The sequence below is a fragment of the Spea bombifrons genome, chromosome 5 (assembly GCF_027358695.1).
Source record: "Spea bombifrons isolate aSpeBom1 chromosome 5, aSpeBom1.2.pri, whole genome shotgun sequence".
NCBI lineage: Eukaryota > Metazoa > Chordata > Amphibia > Anura > Pelobatidae > Spea > Spea bombifrons.
The window spans coordinates 9,702,174-9,717,337 of record NC_071091.1 but is presented as its reverse complement, the minus strand read 5'-3'; the positions used below and the strand labels follow the sequence as shown (position 1 = coordinate 9,717,337).

Here is a 15,164-nt window from a genome sequence, read left to right as displayed (position 1 = left end):
CAAAGCCCACAGACAGGCCAGCTTCACAATATCTGCTGGTCAGCAACACACAAAACCTATGTGCAGGTCCAGACCGGGGGACGCTAGGCTGCCCTGGGACCATAAGACTAGCGAATGATGCACATTACGTCTTTATACCTGAGAAGTATCTTGGTTGCGACTGCACACTGTTGGCTACAAGCTGTTGCTGGGGCTCCAGTGCCAGTAAGCACGAAGCCCGGATGGTCACCCTGCTGGACGCCTAGCCTGGTTCTGCCTATTTGTGTGCTACACCTTTTACGCATTACCCGTTACACGAACTGTATGAGGTTAATACACCCCACATCCTGCAGGGGGCAGCATTTCACATGGCCTGCTTATGGGAATTACACTGCGTCCAGGAATAAAAATGGCGTATGTGGCAACCATAGCCCCACCCCTTGACGACTCTCAGCATCCGCTAAGTATGCAATACGATAGAGCGGGTCCTCGCGAATAGTCTTCTGCATTCTCTCTTAGTATCCGGTAGCACTTGGTTTGTTATATTCTGTGGCTCCGTACACCGCCGCCGCCCTTGCGTTACATTGCCATCAATTCCCTCCATAGCTGCTTCTGCGCTAGTTCCCTTGTAACACGTGACGTCCCTTTTGGCCTACCCAGGCTACCGTTCGGCCACTAACCAGGCAGTTAACGCACTATTGGCGCCAATATTCAAACCGTGCACGCGCACAGGACGTTGCCAGCAGTGGGAGCGCGCACTCCTCTCCCGGCAGCTGAGCCAGTAAGGGGAGTACTAACAACATTCTCACAAACCCATCCGTCTACCCCATAACATTTCCAACAGCACGGTGAATAGTCAGCGAACTCCACCCCAAGGGGGCGTTTCACTTGGCAATCCCCGCCCCTCGCCCGCTCCCTTCAGCCTTCTTTCCCGTTCGGCTCGTGAGGTTCATTCGGCGGCTGCCGTCGTGCTGAGGAAGTTGTGACACACCCAGGTTATTAGCAGCGTCGCTGTCCGTCCCTCCCTTCGGGTGACGTACCCGGTTACGTTTCCTTCGTCACTCTCCCCTTCCCCCGTGTTCTCCACCCGCTGCCTGTGACGAGGCCGGCTACGTGTGATGCTTCAAAGCACGGTTCCTCCTAGCAGGGTGAGTCCGTCACTAAAACGCATTGGGGGGGCGGGGTGTACACAGTGACTGCGTCATCACTTCAGCTCAGCACCGCCAGGGGGAGCCACATTTCCGGCCTGCACAGGAATCGCACCCGCTGCAGGCCTGCAAATGGAGTGTCATTAAATTATTATTATTCGCAACATTATCTTATTTAATAAAGAGAATCCTCTCCCTGCTGTGTGGGGGCAGTAAATGTTTATGTTATTCATATATAAATATATGTGGAATATTATCCACAAATTCCGTGCTTTGGCCGCACTTTGATATAATTGCGCTAAACTTCAGAAACGGTAAAAACTGTTACAAACGGTAATAATATTAACAAGCCAGAGAGTAATGGTGCGTTAGAGCATATCTACATACCGTCATTATTCACACGAGAAGAAAGCCTCATGTGATTCAAAACTACTAGATCGAGATCATGAATCAAATGGGTTTATTAACTAAATGTATTCACTAATGTGTGAGTTTTAACTCTCGCTTGTCACGTGCAAGTTTTTCGGGTGTAAAGGACTAGCCTTGTATAATTCAATGTGTAAAGTGATGGATTATATAGGACCAACAAAGCACTGGTTGTGACAAAAGATCACTGACAAGGCCAGATTAAAGCACTTGGTGCCCAGGAGCAGTTAGACAAAAAGAGCCCATTTTGCTCCAAATCCCAAGAGGTACTTGCTCGATCTGCTGCTTGGCTCCCGGCATCCCTCGTAGGCCGAAGCTCCTTCTATTTGCTGTGTGCACGGAAATGACATCACTTCAAAGTGCACGGTGTCAGTGAGGGAGCGCGAAGGACGCCACGCGGGATGTAACAAGACTGGCGCTTAATGGCATGCAATTGCTCAACGTGCTCCGCTGTTAATCTGCTCCTGCTCATCTTTATCATGAATAATGAAGTCAGGGAGCTGAAACCACTACTGTCCTGCCAACTCTTCTACGAACTCTCCCTTTAGTGAATAAACCCCAATGGAGTTTCTTGACTAAAAGGAGAATTGGAAGGAGAGTTTGTGGCTTTAACTCTCGCTTTACTATTCATAATGAAGGACCAACATTGGCAAGTTTCTGCGGCAATAAGGGCTGAGCTGGCTGTGTATAATGTATAATTCAATGGGTAAGAAGACTGAAGAACTCTTGCTGATTTAGCTATACATTATACAGGGTTGGCCAAGTTCTTCCTGCAGCAGAAGCTTTACTGGGTTTGGCTCTTCATAAAGTGTAGTGAGGTGAGAGGGTTCCGACAAGAGCTCCCCAATTAGGTATTGCTTCTTTATTATTATTTAGGCTATAAGAAAGCATGTCTTTAGTGTTCTTATGAGGTTACAGAGACGCTTTTTGGCGTCGGGGCCGACAGGACAGCACGCATACATTCCTCCGGTTTATGGGCCCGACATGCTTATAAACAAGGCCCCTGACTGGCCAGGTTCACAGTAAAGAGGCAACTGCCATGTAAGTAAATATGTAATAAACCATCCCTTTAGGATCAATATATAAAGAAGTTATTAAACTCGTATGAATCAATAGATGATTCACTGATCACTTGTACTGGATCCAAGTTTCCTCCTGCAATAGGAGTGATAACATCCACGATACCCAGAGAACGTAATACTCCATGTTTTCTATGGACACTAATAATGCCGCAGCAATGAAAATATGCTTCAGATATTTGTGTGTGTGTGTGTGTGTATATATATATATATATATATATATATATATATATATATATATATATATATATATATATATATATATATATATATATATACATATACATATACATACATACACACACACACACACACACTACCTAAAATGTACAGCTTCACAGTCCTTTTCCCCATACAGCACAGTAACATTACAATATAACTGTCAGATCAATGGGTGTATTTCCAGTTCTCATTTATTATTAACCCAACTGCCGCACTAGTTAAATATTATACGATATGCCATTTAGTAACACCTATTTGCCTCACCTAAATGCTGCATTATCACATCTAGAAACTCTCAAGGCTTTTGCCCCATTCTCAAGGTGAAGGGGCAGATTCTCAGGGTCAAGCCATCTGGAGCTGACTCCTTCCTATCCTACACTGCCCTGATCTTGTATAATACTCCCAACCAGTGCTTTTGCTCACAGTATGTTGTGAGTGATAACCCTGCCTGAATACAGGTGACTCAATTATGTGTATCTTTAAATAATCACAAGTCAAGGTTTCCATGACGACTGGTATTAGAGCCATTTGGGTAACACATTTGGCGAGTCGATACATAAAATCTTTACAATGACGTTATACTTACTCTGAAGGGTCAAGTGGTCTATCGTTTAAAAAGGACCCTCGCGTTTTTTTTTGTTTTTTTTTTTGGAAACATACATTAATTTAAACTACTTGTTTATTGTGTCTGTGAATCAGTGTAGTAACGGGAGGTATTTAGTTTAAAAGGTCAGCTTGTAGAAGTGAAGGTGTGTGTGACAGAATCAGTATTATCTAATCAGTTTATAGCCCTGACATCACTCTCTGATCTCTCTACCAGGTTGTGGACCATGGAAGCTGTTGAATCCCAACACAATGGGGGCGAAGGTGATGCGGGGTACTTTTTCAAGAAGCCAGAGCAGGCAGAGATTTCGGGCGATGATCAGGTAGTCGGTTATTGAGGCATATTGTCACAGTTTGTGCTCTTGTTGAAATAGATGATGGTTCTTACATGCCGCTATTTTTGGTAAAACAAAAACACTGAACATTTGTCAAGTTTTGGTGCAAAAAGTCTAAAATAATGCTGGTAATGCATACAGTGCCAAACACCGCTAGATAATGGGTAGTATTTCACCCATACATTTCACTAGCAAAACTAAAAGTCTCCAGCCTATGATGGCATATTGAAAATCTCAGCTATGGGTGTATTACAAGCATTTTCAAGGATTAGGAGCACTCACGTACACGGCCCATTGCCGCGGTGGGTCTAATAGCTGAAGGGAGAGTTGACAGGAGAGCTTGCGGGTGAGTTGTGGTTTCACTATATGACTTCACTATATGTTCTGTAAGGCCAACTCCTGTGAGCTTCTGATGTAGGAAGAGCTTGGCTGACCCTGTATAATGCATAGCCAATTCAGCTAGATCTCTCCAGTCTCCTTACCCTTTGCGTTATCCATTATGCAAGGTCAGCTCAGTCCTTCTTGCTGGATTAGTTTGCTAGGCATGGCCGGTCCTAATGAATAGTGAATTGAGTGAGTTGAAACAGCAGTGCACATGGAACCTCTACCTTTAGTGAATAGGCCACGCAATGTATACATGAGTTTGTATACAACATCTTAAAAGGCTTTCCCTGCCCCTTGCTGTTTTTTGGCCATAAGCGATATTACATGGTCTGTGTTTTATACGCCAGTGAATGCAATAGTCGGTGTATACAAAAAAAAGCAAATAAAGGCCACCTATCTTATCACACCCTACATTTTTACTGATCTGTATCTTAACAAGTTCCAGTGCTGATCTTGGGATGGAGTTAAATTATTGGTGATATGAAAACATGAATAAAAGTCAGTGCTTCTGATGATGCATTAGTCCGGAGAGTAGCGTGATATATTCCACTGGGCCGATCTCTCTGTTTCCTCTAGCTAGCCCGTAATAAAATGGAGAACTGTATTTGTATATCTGCCTCGGCCCTGGCAGTTGTGGTCCCATTCAGTTCACCAACATCTGCACACATTTAATTATGCCACAAATTTTCCCAACAAACTGCAGGTTCAGTAGCATGTATCTCATAATTGGTCTCTTGTTGTTGTAGGGAACAATAGTGGATGTGGATGACTCTTTGGGATCACCAGGCGGGGTTGATCCTCAAACACACACTGAGGTTATCACGCAGTCATCATACGAGTAAGTAATGAAAAGAATTCATAAAGACATAGTGGTCTCTACGTGGGCTTAAACTGACCTCAAGCCCAGAGCCTTGCTCGGCCTAGCTTGGCTCTTCAGGGAGGGACGGAGCTGAGCTGGCTATAAATGTTCCTTACCTTTCTGTCTTTATGGACCTCCAAAAGGATATGTGCGATAAAAGATAAACACAGGCTTCGCACTCTGGTGGGTAAGGTAAAGGTGCTTTAATGTAAAACAAAGTGCAATTCCAAATGCTTTATAGATGGGGCTTAACGTGTTTCACTGCTTGGATGGTGCTTACTCATATGAGCACATAAGCTGGACCAGGACCTGGCTCTCCTCTAGCTTGGCTACTTTCCCATCTTACATTTTGTTGATGTAGTCAGAAGCTATGACGTGTATTCAGTATTCACTAAAGCATGAGTTCATGTGAGAATTTACAGGTGACTTGCAGTTTTAAGTTATCAATATCACTGTGGCCAACCCAGACAAGCCCCCTGCCAATAAGATAGAAATATCATGTGATTTTATTCTGTTAAAACAACAAAACAACATAAAAGCAGCACTAAAATGATAGTTTGCATGGAGTTTCTTTGTAATGCAGCCCTTTGAGTGAAGACCACCAGGTTTGAGACGTATGGGTCCAACTTACATATAACTTAACTATATTTCCTTTTGGAAATATCATACAGAGCAGAAATAGTCATTGGGAGCTTTACAACTCTATTTTAGAATTACTACTCTTGATGCTTTTCCATTAATCTAAAAGTATGGCAAGGCTTTGTAGGAGTCACGGGTCAGTAAAAGCTGCAGTCCTCAATCCAATGTGACTAATTCGTTCAGGAAATTAAATTGTGATCGCTACCTGAATAACATGTCAGTAGAACATCTGTCCTGACCCTGGTTTTCTCCCTTTTTCTCCCTAAGAACATCTTTTAATGATCCATCGCCTAATGGAACCCTGACCCCAACGACCGGAGATGATACATTTGAAGAAGAAGGAACAGAGTCTCCACTTTCCACAACAGGAGGATCTGCCACTATTTCCTCCCTTTACCATACAAACACAGGCCAATACAGTAAGTATGCCTTATGTCTTGTTTACTTGTATACCCATCACCATGTTGGTCATGATGGGTATATTTCCAGAGCCAAGGTCAGAAAGTGGCATTTGTGTGGGCATGAGCCAAGTACAGGTAGGGTGGCTACGTGGTCCCCCATACTCTTGCAGCTGCACCCTTTCCAAAGTTTGTTAAAGGAGCAACGGGTGCTGGCTTGAAGAACCATAGTTTCATGTCCCTGCAATGCAATTAGTACCATGTTTTGGTAACATACAGGTCACAATTACAGGAACTGTTTTCTTGAATGCAGGTGCAGTATTGTCTCCTTAGAAGAACATTGTCTATCAAATTGACTGAGCTGTCTATCTGGAGCTGAGCTCAGTGTTATTGGCCTAATTAGATTGATGTTTTGCTCTATTTTGTGGGTGTGGAGTCGTGTTGTTGGTTTTGCAATGGCTGTGCTAAGATGTAACGTTTTAATGAGCTGTTTGTTGTGCATGTTCTAATTTGCGCTAATTACGCACACACAGTGGCCCATTTTTTTATATATTTACCCTGCAATATCCTGGATTTGCCACAGACTAAGCCGTGATAGATGTCTATCAGAAGACGTTTGGATTTATCAATTAACCTAAATATTAAGCATAGGCACCTTGTAAAATCAATTGCTTATTAATTCAAATCACTGTGCTACCAAAGATGGTCAAAGTAGCCAGGGTCATGGAAACATTGAATTTGTTGGCTGATAAGAGCCATTTTGCCACCTGGTGCAAACCCTGAAACCTTATTTTGCCCTTGGCTTTGTCATATGTTTAGGATAGCCTTATGATTATTCCATGCCCTCATCTTATGAACCTCCCGCGCTTGGAAGGCATTTCAACTTACCCACCAACCTTTCGGCATCTTAAATCCAATCTAATGCTTTGGCCCTCCTAGAACCAGAGAGTTAAATGCCTTTAGGTGTTCAGTCTCTGTTTTCTGGACTTCTTAGATGCAGTTACACTATATGCCTTTTTTTTTGCATCTTGGACAATAAAATATTTATTTTCGTTAAAGTTGCTATATCTCAAGGAGGAAGAATTCATATTGCCGGTCCAGGATCAGAAGGATTGCAAACCCTAATAATGGGACATTCAGGAGCTTCACAGCCAGGAACTGCCATAATGCAGTACGCTGCGCAGTCACCCGACAGCCAGCGGCAGTTCTACGTACCCGGCACCCAGATTGTTCTACAAGGTAAGGCGATGAGAACCACCATCTTAATACATGTGACAGATGTGTGGCCCTGTTTCATTTTTTTCTGCTAGAATTCCCCCATATGCATTTGCTCCGTCACCCGAACCCTGCTTTTTGCAATGCAGGGGATGTGTTCAGCAGATACATAGAAACACCACTAAAGACAGAAGCCATAGGTAAAATCCTGGGTAAAGCCCATGTTTAGTATCTTCTTGATAAGTTTGGTGATTTTACATGTTTTTTTTTTTTTATATGTATTGGTTTTGTTTTGTTTTTTATTTGCTACAATATCTACCTTTTCCCATGATGCTTGAATATTGTGTTCCAATGGACTGTACCATCTGAAAGCTCACAATCTAAAAGTTAAATCCGTGGATCATTGAGAGTCTAAGTTTTAAAAGCTGTGTGGGGGGGGAGTCAACGGATCTTTAAAGTAACATTTCTATAATTGTGTTATAAAGAGAGGCTGGCTGTATGGAAAAATATTAGTGATATTGCAGAAGGCCCTGGTGCTAAGTTATGTCTTTTTGCTGATGACACAAAGATTTGCAACGTGGTCAGAGCCAGCGTGTGTCTCTTGAATCCGCCGAAGGGAAGCAGGAACCCAGCTGCGTCACATGACTCTGCTCCGTTTCTGCTTCCCCTGTGCGGTACAAGAGAAGTGCTCACACAGAGTGCGAGCAATGCAGTGGACCCTGTGGAAGTCTGTGAGTGGCACCAAGATCTGCAGTGCAGGTAAGGCGGTGGGGGAGGGTGTATGAATGCGTATGCGTGATTGAGGGAATGAATATGTATATGATGGCATATAACTTTTACATATTGCTTACAAGCCCAGATAAAATGCTGCCCTGCAGCGTGGGGGATGTTAAGACCCATGGAAGAGAACCAACTAGTCTGGGCCGGCAGCATCATTACACAAGGGGGGCAGCTTGGGCCATTACATAAATCAACACAAAAGGGGCGGTCAACGACAAAGCAGTGTGGAAAATACTTATTTTTTTATTTTATTTTTTTAGCTTAGACCGTCTAGATGTGAGTGTCGGTGTGGCAGAGCCTGTCCCAGTGTGTATGTGTTTGTTTGGGTGTCGGTGTGGCAGAGCCTGTCCTGGTGTGTGTGTGTGTCTGGGTGTCGGTGTGGCAGAGCCTGCCCTGGTATAAGAAATAACATATATATATCATACACTCACTTCATAAACATATACCAAAATAAATACTATATATAGTTCGAATTTAAAAAAAAAATGTCCCGGATTTCATTTTAAAAATCTGCTCCCCTTAATTTAGGAGTAAATATTTCAGAGGATTTAAAGGTAGGCAACCCGTGCAATAGAGCAGCGGGAGATGCGAGAAGAATGCTGGGTTATATAGGGAGAGGTATTAGCGATAGAAAAAGAGAAGAGCTCAGAGCGATATACAGAGCGTTGGTGAGACCTCACTTGGGGTATTGTGTACAGTACTGGAGATCTCCAGATACTAAGGAGTTCAGAGAACAGCTACTAAACTGGTTCACGAATTGCAGGATAAAAAAAGGTTTACATGTATAGCCTGGAAGAAAGACGCAGGGGTGGGGCGATATGATAAAAACATCTAAATGCATTAGGGGGGTCAACACAATAAAAGAGGAGAGTATCTGTTAAAGAGGAAAAAATAATACAATCAGAGCGCAAAGGTTTTAAAGTAAATAGGAAATGTTACTTTACTGAGAGGATAGTGGATGCATGAAATAGCCTTCCAGCAGAAGTGGTAGAGATTAATACAGTGATAGGCATAAGGTTATTTTAGGTATAATGCCAGGGACTAAGGAAAGTATTCAGAAATTGGGCAGACTAGATGGACTGAATGGTTCTTATCTGCCGACACATTCTATGTGATTTATTGTCAATGAATAAAGTTGGAAAGCAAGAACTGTGAACTATGAATGAAGGGCTAATCTGGTCCAAAGTGATAAAACAAATGTAGCGTTCCTGTTGATGGCTCCTTCTTTGCCACTTTTTATCGGAATAGCTCATCATATATAATTCCCAGTATGTTTGTAGATCTGGATGTGAGTGAGGGGTTTGACGCGAGCGCTGCAATGGGCTGGCTTCTTATTTAAAGAAAATAAATGTGAATTACCGTACATTTCTCATTAACACCTGCTGGTAGTAGGCTAGTTGAGCATGATGAGAGTAGTAATCATCAGACGTTACAATGACAGGGATTATCATTCCTCATTAAAATTGTGTGTGTCATGCCTCTAAACTTCATGATGATCTCATCAACGATGTCATCTATTATGTCATGTGACCAGCAGTGTTATTGCAGAATGCTGATGTAATGATCTGTGTGTGTGTGGGGGGGTGGCTTGGCAGTATCTGCACGTCCCACTTCCTTGATTTGCTTGTCCATTTGTGTAGTTTGTATGACTGCTTGTATGATGTAATGCAGTGATCAAAGTGATGAGTGTCTGTAGTGAGACACAGAAAAGCAACTGGACTCAGTATTAGAACACAGCGAGCCATGTATTAGGGCTCCCACTTACTGTGTGTAATGTCATAGGGGATCATTGAAGGGCACAGTAGCGATTCTTACTGTTTATTAGGGGACTTCTGCCTCCGGACGTAACCGTGTAACGGGAGCCCATCACGGTAGGTGCGGGTCATTACCCCGGGCTGTTAAACTTTAAGTAACCCCTTCCTGCGGTCACTGCCTCTATTCTGCTGCTTCCCTGTACACAGCGCGGTTTGGCCTACTAGTTTAAATGCTTAGCCTGTTTTGCTGGGTATTGTTTCCATGGTTACAGGGCTTTTACATGCCACTTATGTTGCTCCTGCACTTGTTTGAAGAAACATTTTGTCGGATCGGCCCCTTTAAGCACGTGTCTGCCGTGTCTGTAGTGAATGCCAGCCCTGGGAGTGTCCTGGGGGCCGGTGACGCAGCCATCGTTTGCTGTTTTTTTTGCCTGAAAACAGCTTATTCTTTAGCTAATTGAGTTGAAAAGACTGACGTCATGCTGCTTCCTGGAATCGTGTTACAGCTGGGGAAATGGAAAGGCTCCACTCTAAACAAGCTGCACATTGACGTCAGCAGAGCCTCACACTGTCATTTAGTCAGCTCCTTTCTGATTCATCATGCCACTGGCGATCGCACGGGGTAACGCAGCCGCTCCGTGTGCCCGCTCCCCGCGACACTCCGTCCATTCATTCCGCCCCGTGGAACTTTCCGTGCGGATGCTGCTCTGCTAGCAGCGGTAACTCACAGGGAGAATGTGGGGTGAGTGCGAACGGCTGCCTCGGATTATAACGGGGGCTGCGTCCAGGGTCCTCTTCTGGGCCAATCCGAGATTTTTACTTTTTAGTTATATTTGTGTTATAGAGAATATGTACAATATAAATATTATGTATAATTTTATAACGTCTGTATGTATATACATATATCTACACTCATACTCGGTAGCCATAGACAGTATGTACGGAGGGAAACGGCAGCCTATGTATGTATTATAACCTATGTCAAGAGATCAGGTGGATTCGGCTGCGATTAATACACAAAACTGTTATTTTAAGTTTTCGGTATATTTTGCACCATGCTTTTATGGTCTGTGTGCTATACAATTGTCAAGCAGGGAATGCCTGAAACATCTCAACTGTTCTGAAGTAAAGAATACGAGATCATGGATGGGGTTTTACTTTGTATTTCTTTTTTTTTATTATTATATTTTGAGCACCAGGACAGAGTCATACTAGTGACGTTAAACCGTTGAGAGTGTATTCCGCGTGGCATGATGCCCAAACTGTTGTTTTTATTTCGTTATTTTGTTCTGATGCCTGGTTATAGGCATTTATAAAAAATACCGGCATTCTGCTGCCCCCTACCGAAAGCTCATGGTGTTGCTGTAATGCTTTACAGCTTGTTGAGCTTGGTGCAAGTTACATAATTAAAGAGACAGCATTTTTGTTTCATCATCAGTTCCTTCCTTGTTTCATAAGGTATCTTTTTGTTTTTTCTTTTAAGTTTAGCATGCGTTACAGGACAGAATTTGTCCCCCCGGAGAGGCTGATCTCTCCTTTAGTACTTGGATATCAGTGTTTTTCCCAGTAGGACTTTCTTTAGGGATTCGATTACTGAAGACTCCTAAGCTTGCGGCTCCCTGTCCTGTTACCCTAGACGTACTATCTCACCGCAGGACTGTAGACGAGCCGAATCTCATATCATTTACATGTCTTTTTAAACTCCCCATACTGGTTTCTTAAAACGTTGCATGGTATGCAGACTCCTTTAATAGTATCGCATTATACCTGTAACAAGTACTTAGTGTATTAATGTTGATTCTAATCTTTTATAGCTGCCGGTGGAGACATTCCAGCATATGAGATCCGGACCCCATCTTCTGCGTTGTCCCAAGGAGTTCTAGTGGCATCGTCACCGTCCAACATGCATAACCCTGAAGACCTTGCTGAAGAAGCCACACGCAAGAGGGAAATGCGACTGATGAAAAATCGGTAAGAATAAAACAAAGGTATAGAAGGCTGAAGGGACAGTATAGAATCTCACATTTGTCCATGTTTTCTTTGTGGCTCTTTATTTTAAAGCGAATCATCTGTCCAAGTCCTATAATGATGGAATTAGCAGCAATTGTGTAAAGGGGCCAAAAAATTTGTCCTTAAAAAACTTGTATGAGCCGCATGTTGGTTATAGTGATATCACAGGATATGTTGCCCCTGATGCTTAAAGTAACAGAAGGGAGAGAGTTCAGAACAAGGGAAGTAATTAGTAGACTTGCCTCTGAACTCCCAAGTAAGATAGCTGCAGCCATTTAACGAAATATCTTTAACTGTCACACATATAAAAAAAAAATGCAGTCATCTGATTTCCTGTTAAGATATTAAAAGCCGTCAGTCTCTGGCCCATTCAGTTACCTCCTTTATTCGGTCCTCCAGTTCTCTTGTCACTCTTCGTTCTGCAGTTTCCTTCAGCTCCTTCTACCTTTTGGCTACCCATACCCTCTAGAATCAAATCTAGAGCCTTTAACAACTCTGCACCCCTATCGCACTACTCTCACATCCACTCCTAACCGCCCTTTTTGTTCCTCTAATGACCCGCGTCTCTCTTCTACCATCGTAGCCTTTCCCCACTCCCGTATTCAGTATTTCACATGTGCTGCTCCCCTTCTCTGGGATTGCATACCCCATTTATCAGACTTTCTCTCTCGTACTACAATTTCAAACGCTCGCTACAAACACATATTTTCCAAGAGCCATACAACCTTTCTTCCTAACCATCTGAATAGAAACCTAAATAAATCACTTGCAAGATCAACAGACCTCTCCACATCATCCTCACTCAAGTGAACTCGTGCAAGCAGTCTTCTCCTACTTGCCCACTTCCCATTTGCCACCAGATAGATCATAAGCTTGCAAGGGCTGGGCCCTTTTCTATTTTTGTACCAAAATGTGTTATCATTTTAAATGTTCATTTATTTCCCTACTCCCTATTATGGAATCGGTTGGTGGTATATAAATGTGAAGAGCCCATATGCATTTGGCTGCTGTTCTGCCCCCTTTCATGATTCCCTATTAAGTAGCATATGCAACCAAACTATTATATTTTGTTAAATTGTTGGCTGGGAGCTTCCGCTGTGGCTTGGTCAGATAATGTCTTCTGTTACAAGTAAGAGGAGGTGCTCTGGCTGTTCGGTTTTACCCCATAATGCCTCAAATCTCTATGCCCTTCATATAGCATGAACCCCCGATAGAGGGAAATACAAATGTCAACGATCAATAAAAATAAGCATGTAGTTACTTGTTCGTCAGAAGTGATCAGAAGAAGGTCACAAACCTGATGGTAACAAGAGATCTCGTAATCGGAAACATTCTAACGTTTTCCCCAAGTGCTGTGTGAACAAGGAATATAAACAATGGCTGATCTAGACTTGAGAAACTAAACCTATAGTACTGGCACTGAGATTCTTTAATGAAAAGCATATGAAAGGGCCAACAAATCAAGCACAGCCAAGAGCTAACAATCTACTTATCTTGCAAATTAAAAAACAAACAAACAGTATATTCTTTTGTAAATGCACTTAAGTGTCTGGGATCGTGGTGGAGAAAGAATCTCTGGGTTCTGGGATACGGTAGGTCCGGGTTGTCTTGTGAAGCTTTCAGTGTCCGTTCATATTCGTTGCTTGACCTCTCTGCTGTCGCTCTACCTTTTCTGGGTCCTGGCAGTCACGGTGCTTTACCTGTACAGATCCGCTTCTGTTCATTTCACACTTTCCTTTATACAACTTGCTTCATACACTGTTGATTTTTGTTGTTTTTCATTGTAATGGTGCAGATGGATTCAGGTTTTATTCACCGCAAATGAGGTTTTTATTCCGCTAGGCAACCATCATTAGGAACAAAAAGCTTTTCGGTTTCACGTGTCCAATGCTTGTCTTTGCTGCGTGTCTGCATCTGTGTTACAGAACATTATCATGAGCCTAAAGTGTCCTTTAAAGCACGGTATTTAGCCCTTTTCTGGTCAAACAGTGCTGTTTCTTTTCTATGTTTGGAAGCCATGCCAGCCCAAGGACTCATCACGTTGTTTCTCTGCCAGAATGTCTTCTGCCTCTAGATTACGGCTCATGGTTTTACAGGCAGTGGGGCTATCCATTTTCCAGCAGCCTACTGAAGTGGTGGTCCTCATGTTGTGTCTCTGGTCACTGTATTTTGCGGTGAACGTGCACCTTGTTTTGAGGCTGTTTTCTTCTGATCTCTGTGGTTGCCTCTGTAGTCACTTGCTTTGTGTTGGTTCCAGGGAGGCTGCTCGGGAATGCCGTAAAAAGAAGAAGGAATATGTGAAATGTCTTGAAAATCGTGTGGCGGTTCTTGAAAACCAAAACAAGACTCTAATTGAGGAATTGAAAGCCCTCAAAGATCTCTATTGTCATAAAACGGAGTAATTGAGTAACTTTTATCTATGGAGTCTGTTTTGAGGCACAATAAGCCATGGCCACGAGGAACCTTTTGGACAATGACCCCTGGAAAAATCGTAACTTTGGTCTTGGGAGTGTTTCTTTGGTGGATCACTGAAAATCGTCATTATCTGATTTCTCTGTAAGATGTCTTTAGTTTTGTAAGTTGTCTGCATGCACTGCATTGCCATTTGGCTTCTAATACCTGCAGGGAAGCCGCCAAAGAGTGTCGACGCCGAAAGAATGAGTATGTGAGATGCCTGGAGCGACGCGTGGCCATGCTGGAAATGGAGAACAAGAAGCTGATGGCGGAGCTAGAGAAATGCAGAAAGGCATAACCTCCAGTAGTTTAGTCTGATGACGGCCAGCACTCGAGCCATCCAGCCTTCAAGCTGTCAGTCTCACATTCCTGTACACGCCAAACACACCACACACACACACCACAATACACTATGTATTTGCACTTGTCTAGCTGAAATAAATCCTAATATAGCTGAGAAAAGCGTAAGATGTAAGAATAGAATGAGTTGTTATATTGTGTTGTTTAACTGGGATCTTTGCAGCTTTTTCCATAGTATTTCCTACATCCTATAAAATGGACGGCCGTGTCCAGTGAATATTTTTTTAAGGTATTTAAATTGGATTTAATAAAACTACCAGAAACTAAATGAATCTTGTAATAAAACCATTGTGCGCCCGACCATAACTCAGGAATTGATGTAAAATGTTACGCATCATAAGACCAATGCCGCTTCTTTATGTATGATGTCACTCAACGGCTGTAAGAATGTACAACTCCGCAAGATTTATAAGATATTTTTGAATCTGGCCATGTATTTCTTGTCATTAAGCGCAGCGAATGAACATAATTTTTAATAGAACCATGTTCGCAAAGTAGCGTTTGGCTTCTTTTTATACA

General features: G+C 42.8%; 1 protein-coding gene across 3 annotated transcripts; it reads left to right on the top strand.

Annotated features, from left to right (window-relative positions):
• The first annotated feature begins 897 nt into the window (after positions 1-897).
• LOC128497155 (cAMP-responsive element modulator-like) lies at positions 898-15,142 on the top strand. Of its 3 annotated transcripts, none has more exons than XM_053467074.1 (7): positions 898-1,127; positions 3,675-3,780; positions 4,923-5,014; positions 5,942-6,093; positions 7,132-7,311; positions 11,636-11,792; positions 14,457-15,142. In XM_053467074.1, exons 2-7 carry the CDS (start codon positions 3,685-3,687, stop codon positions 14,581-14,583), a joined length of 804 nt encoding a protein of 267 aa, XP_053323049.1. In that variant the 5' UTR covers positions 898-1,127; positions 3,675-3,684; the 3' UTR covers positions 14,584-15,142. The 3 variants fall into 3 exon arrangements, with proteins under 3 accessions (XP_053323049.1, XP_053323048.1, XP_053323050.1); XM_053467073.1 differs by having other exon boundaries at positions 14,089-14,599; XM_053467075.1 differs by lacking the exons at positions 898-1,127; positions 3,675-3,780; positions 4,923-5,014; positions 5,942-6,093; positions 7,132-7,311 and adding an exon at positions 10,243-10,563 and having other exon boundaries at positions 14,089-14,599.
• Positions 15,143-15,164: the final 22 nt, after the last annotated feature.

Excerpts from the sequence above, each read along its gene's own strand:
- LOC128497155 (XM_053467073.1), top strand. The coding sequence starts at position 3,685 with ATGGAAGCTGTTGAATCCCAACACAATGGGGGCGAAGGTGATGCGGGG. Across the intron at positions 3,781-4,922 it reads AGATTTCGGGCGATGATCAG|GGAACAATAGTGGATGTGGA; the intron begins GTAGTCGGTTAT and ends TTGTTGTTGTAG. Across the intron at positions 6,094-7,131 it reads TACAAACACAGGCCAATACA|TTGCTATATCTCAAGGAGGA; the intron begins GTAAGTATGCCT and ends TTTTCGTTAAAG.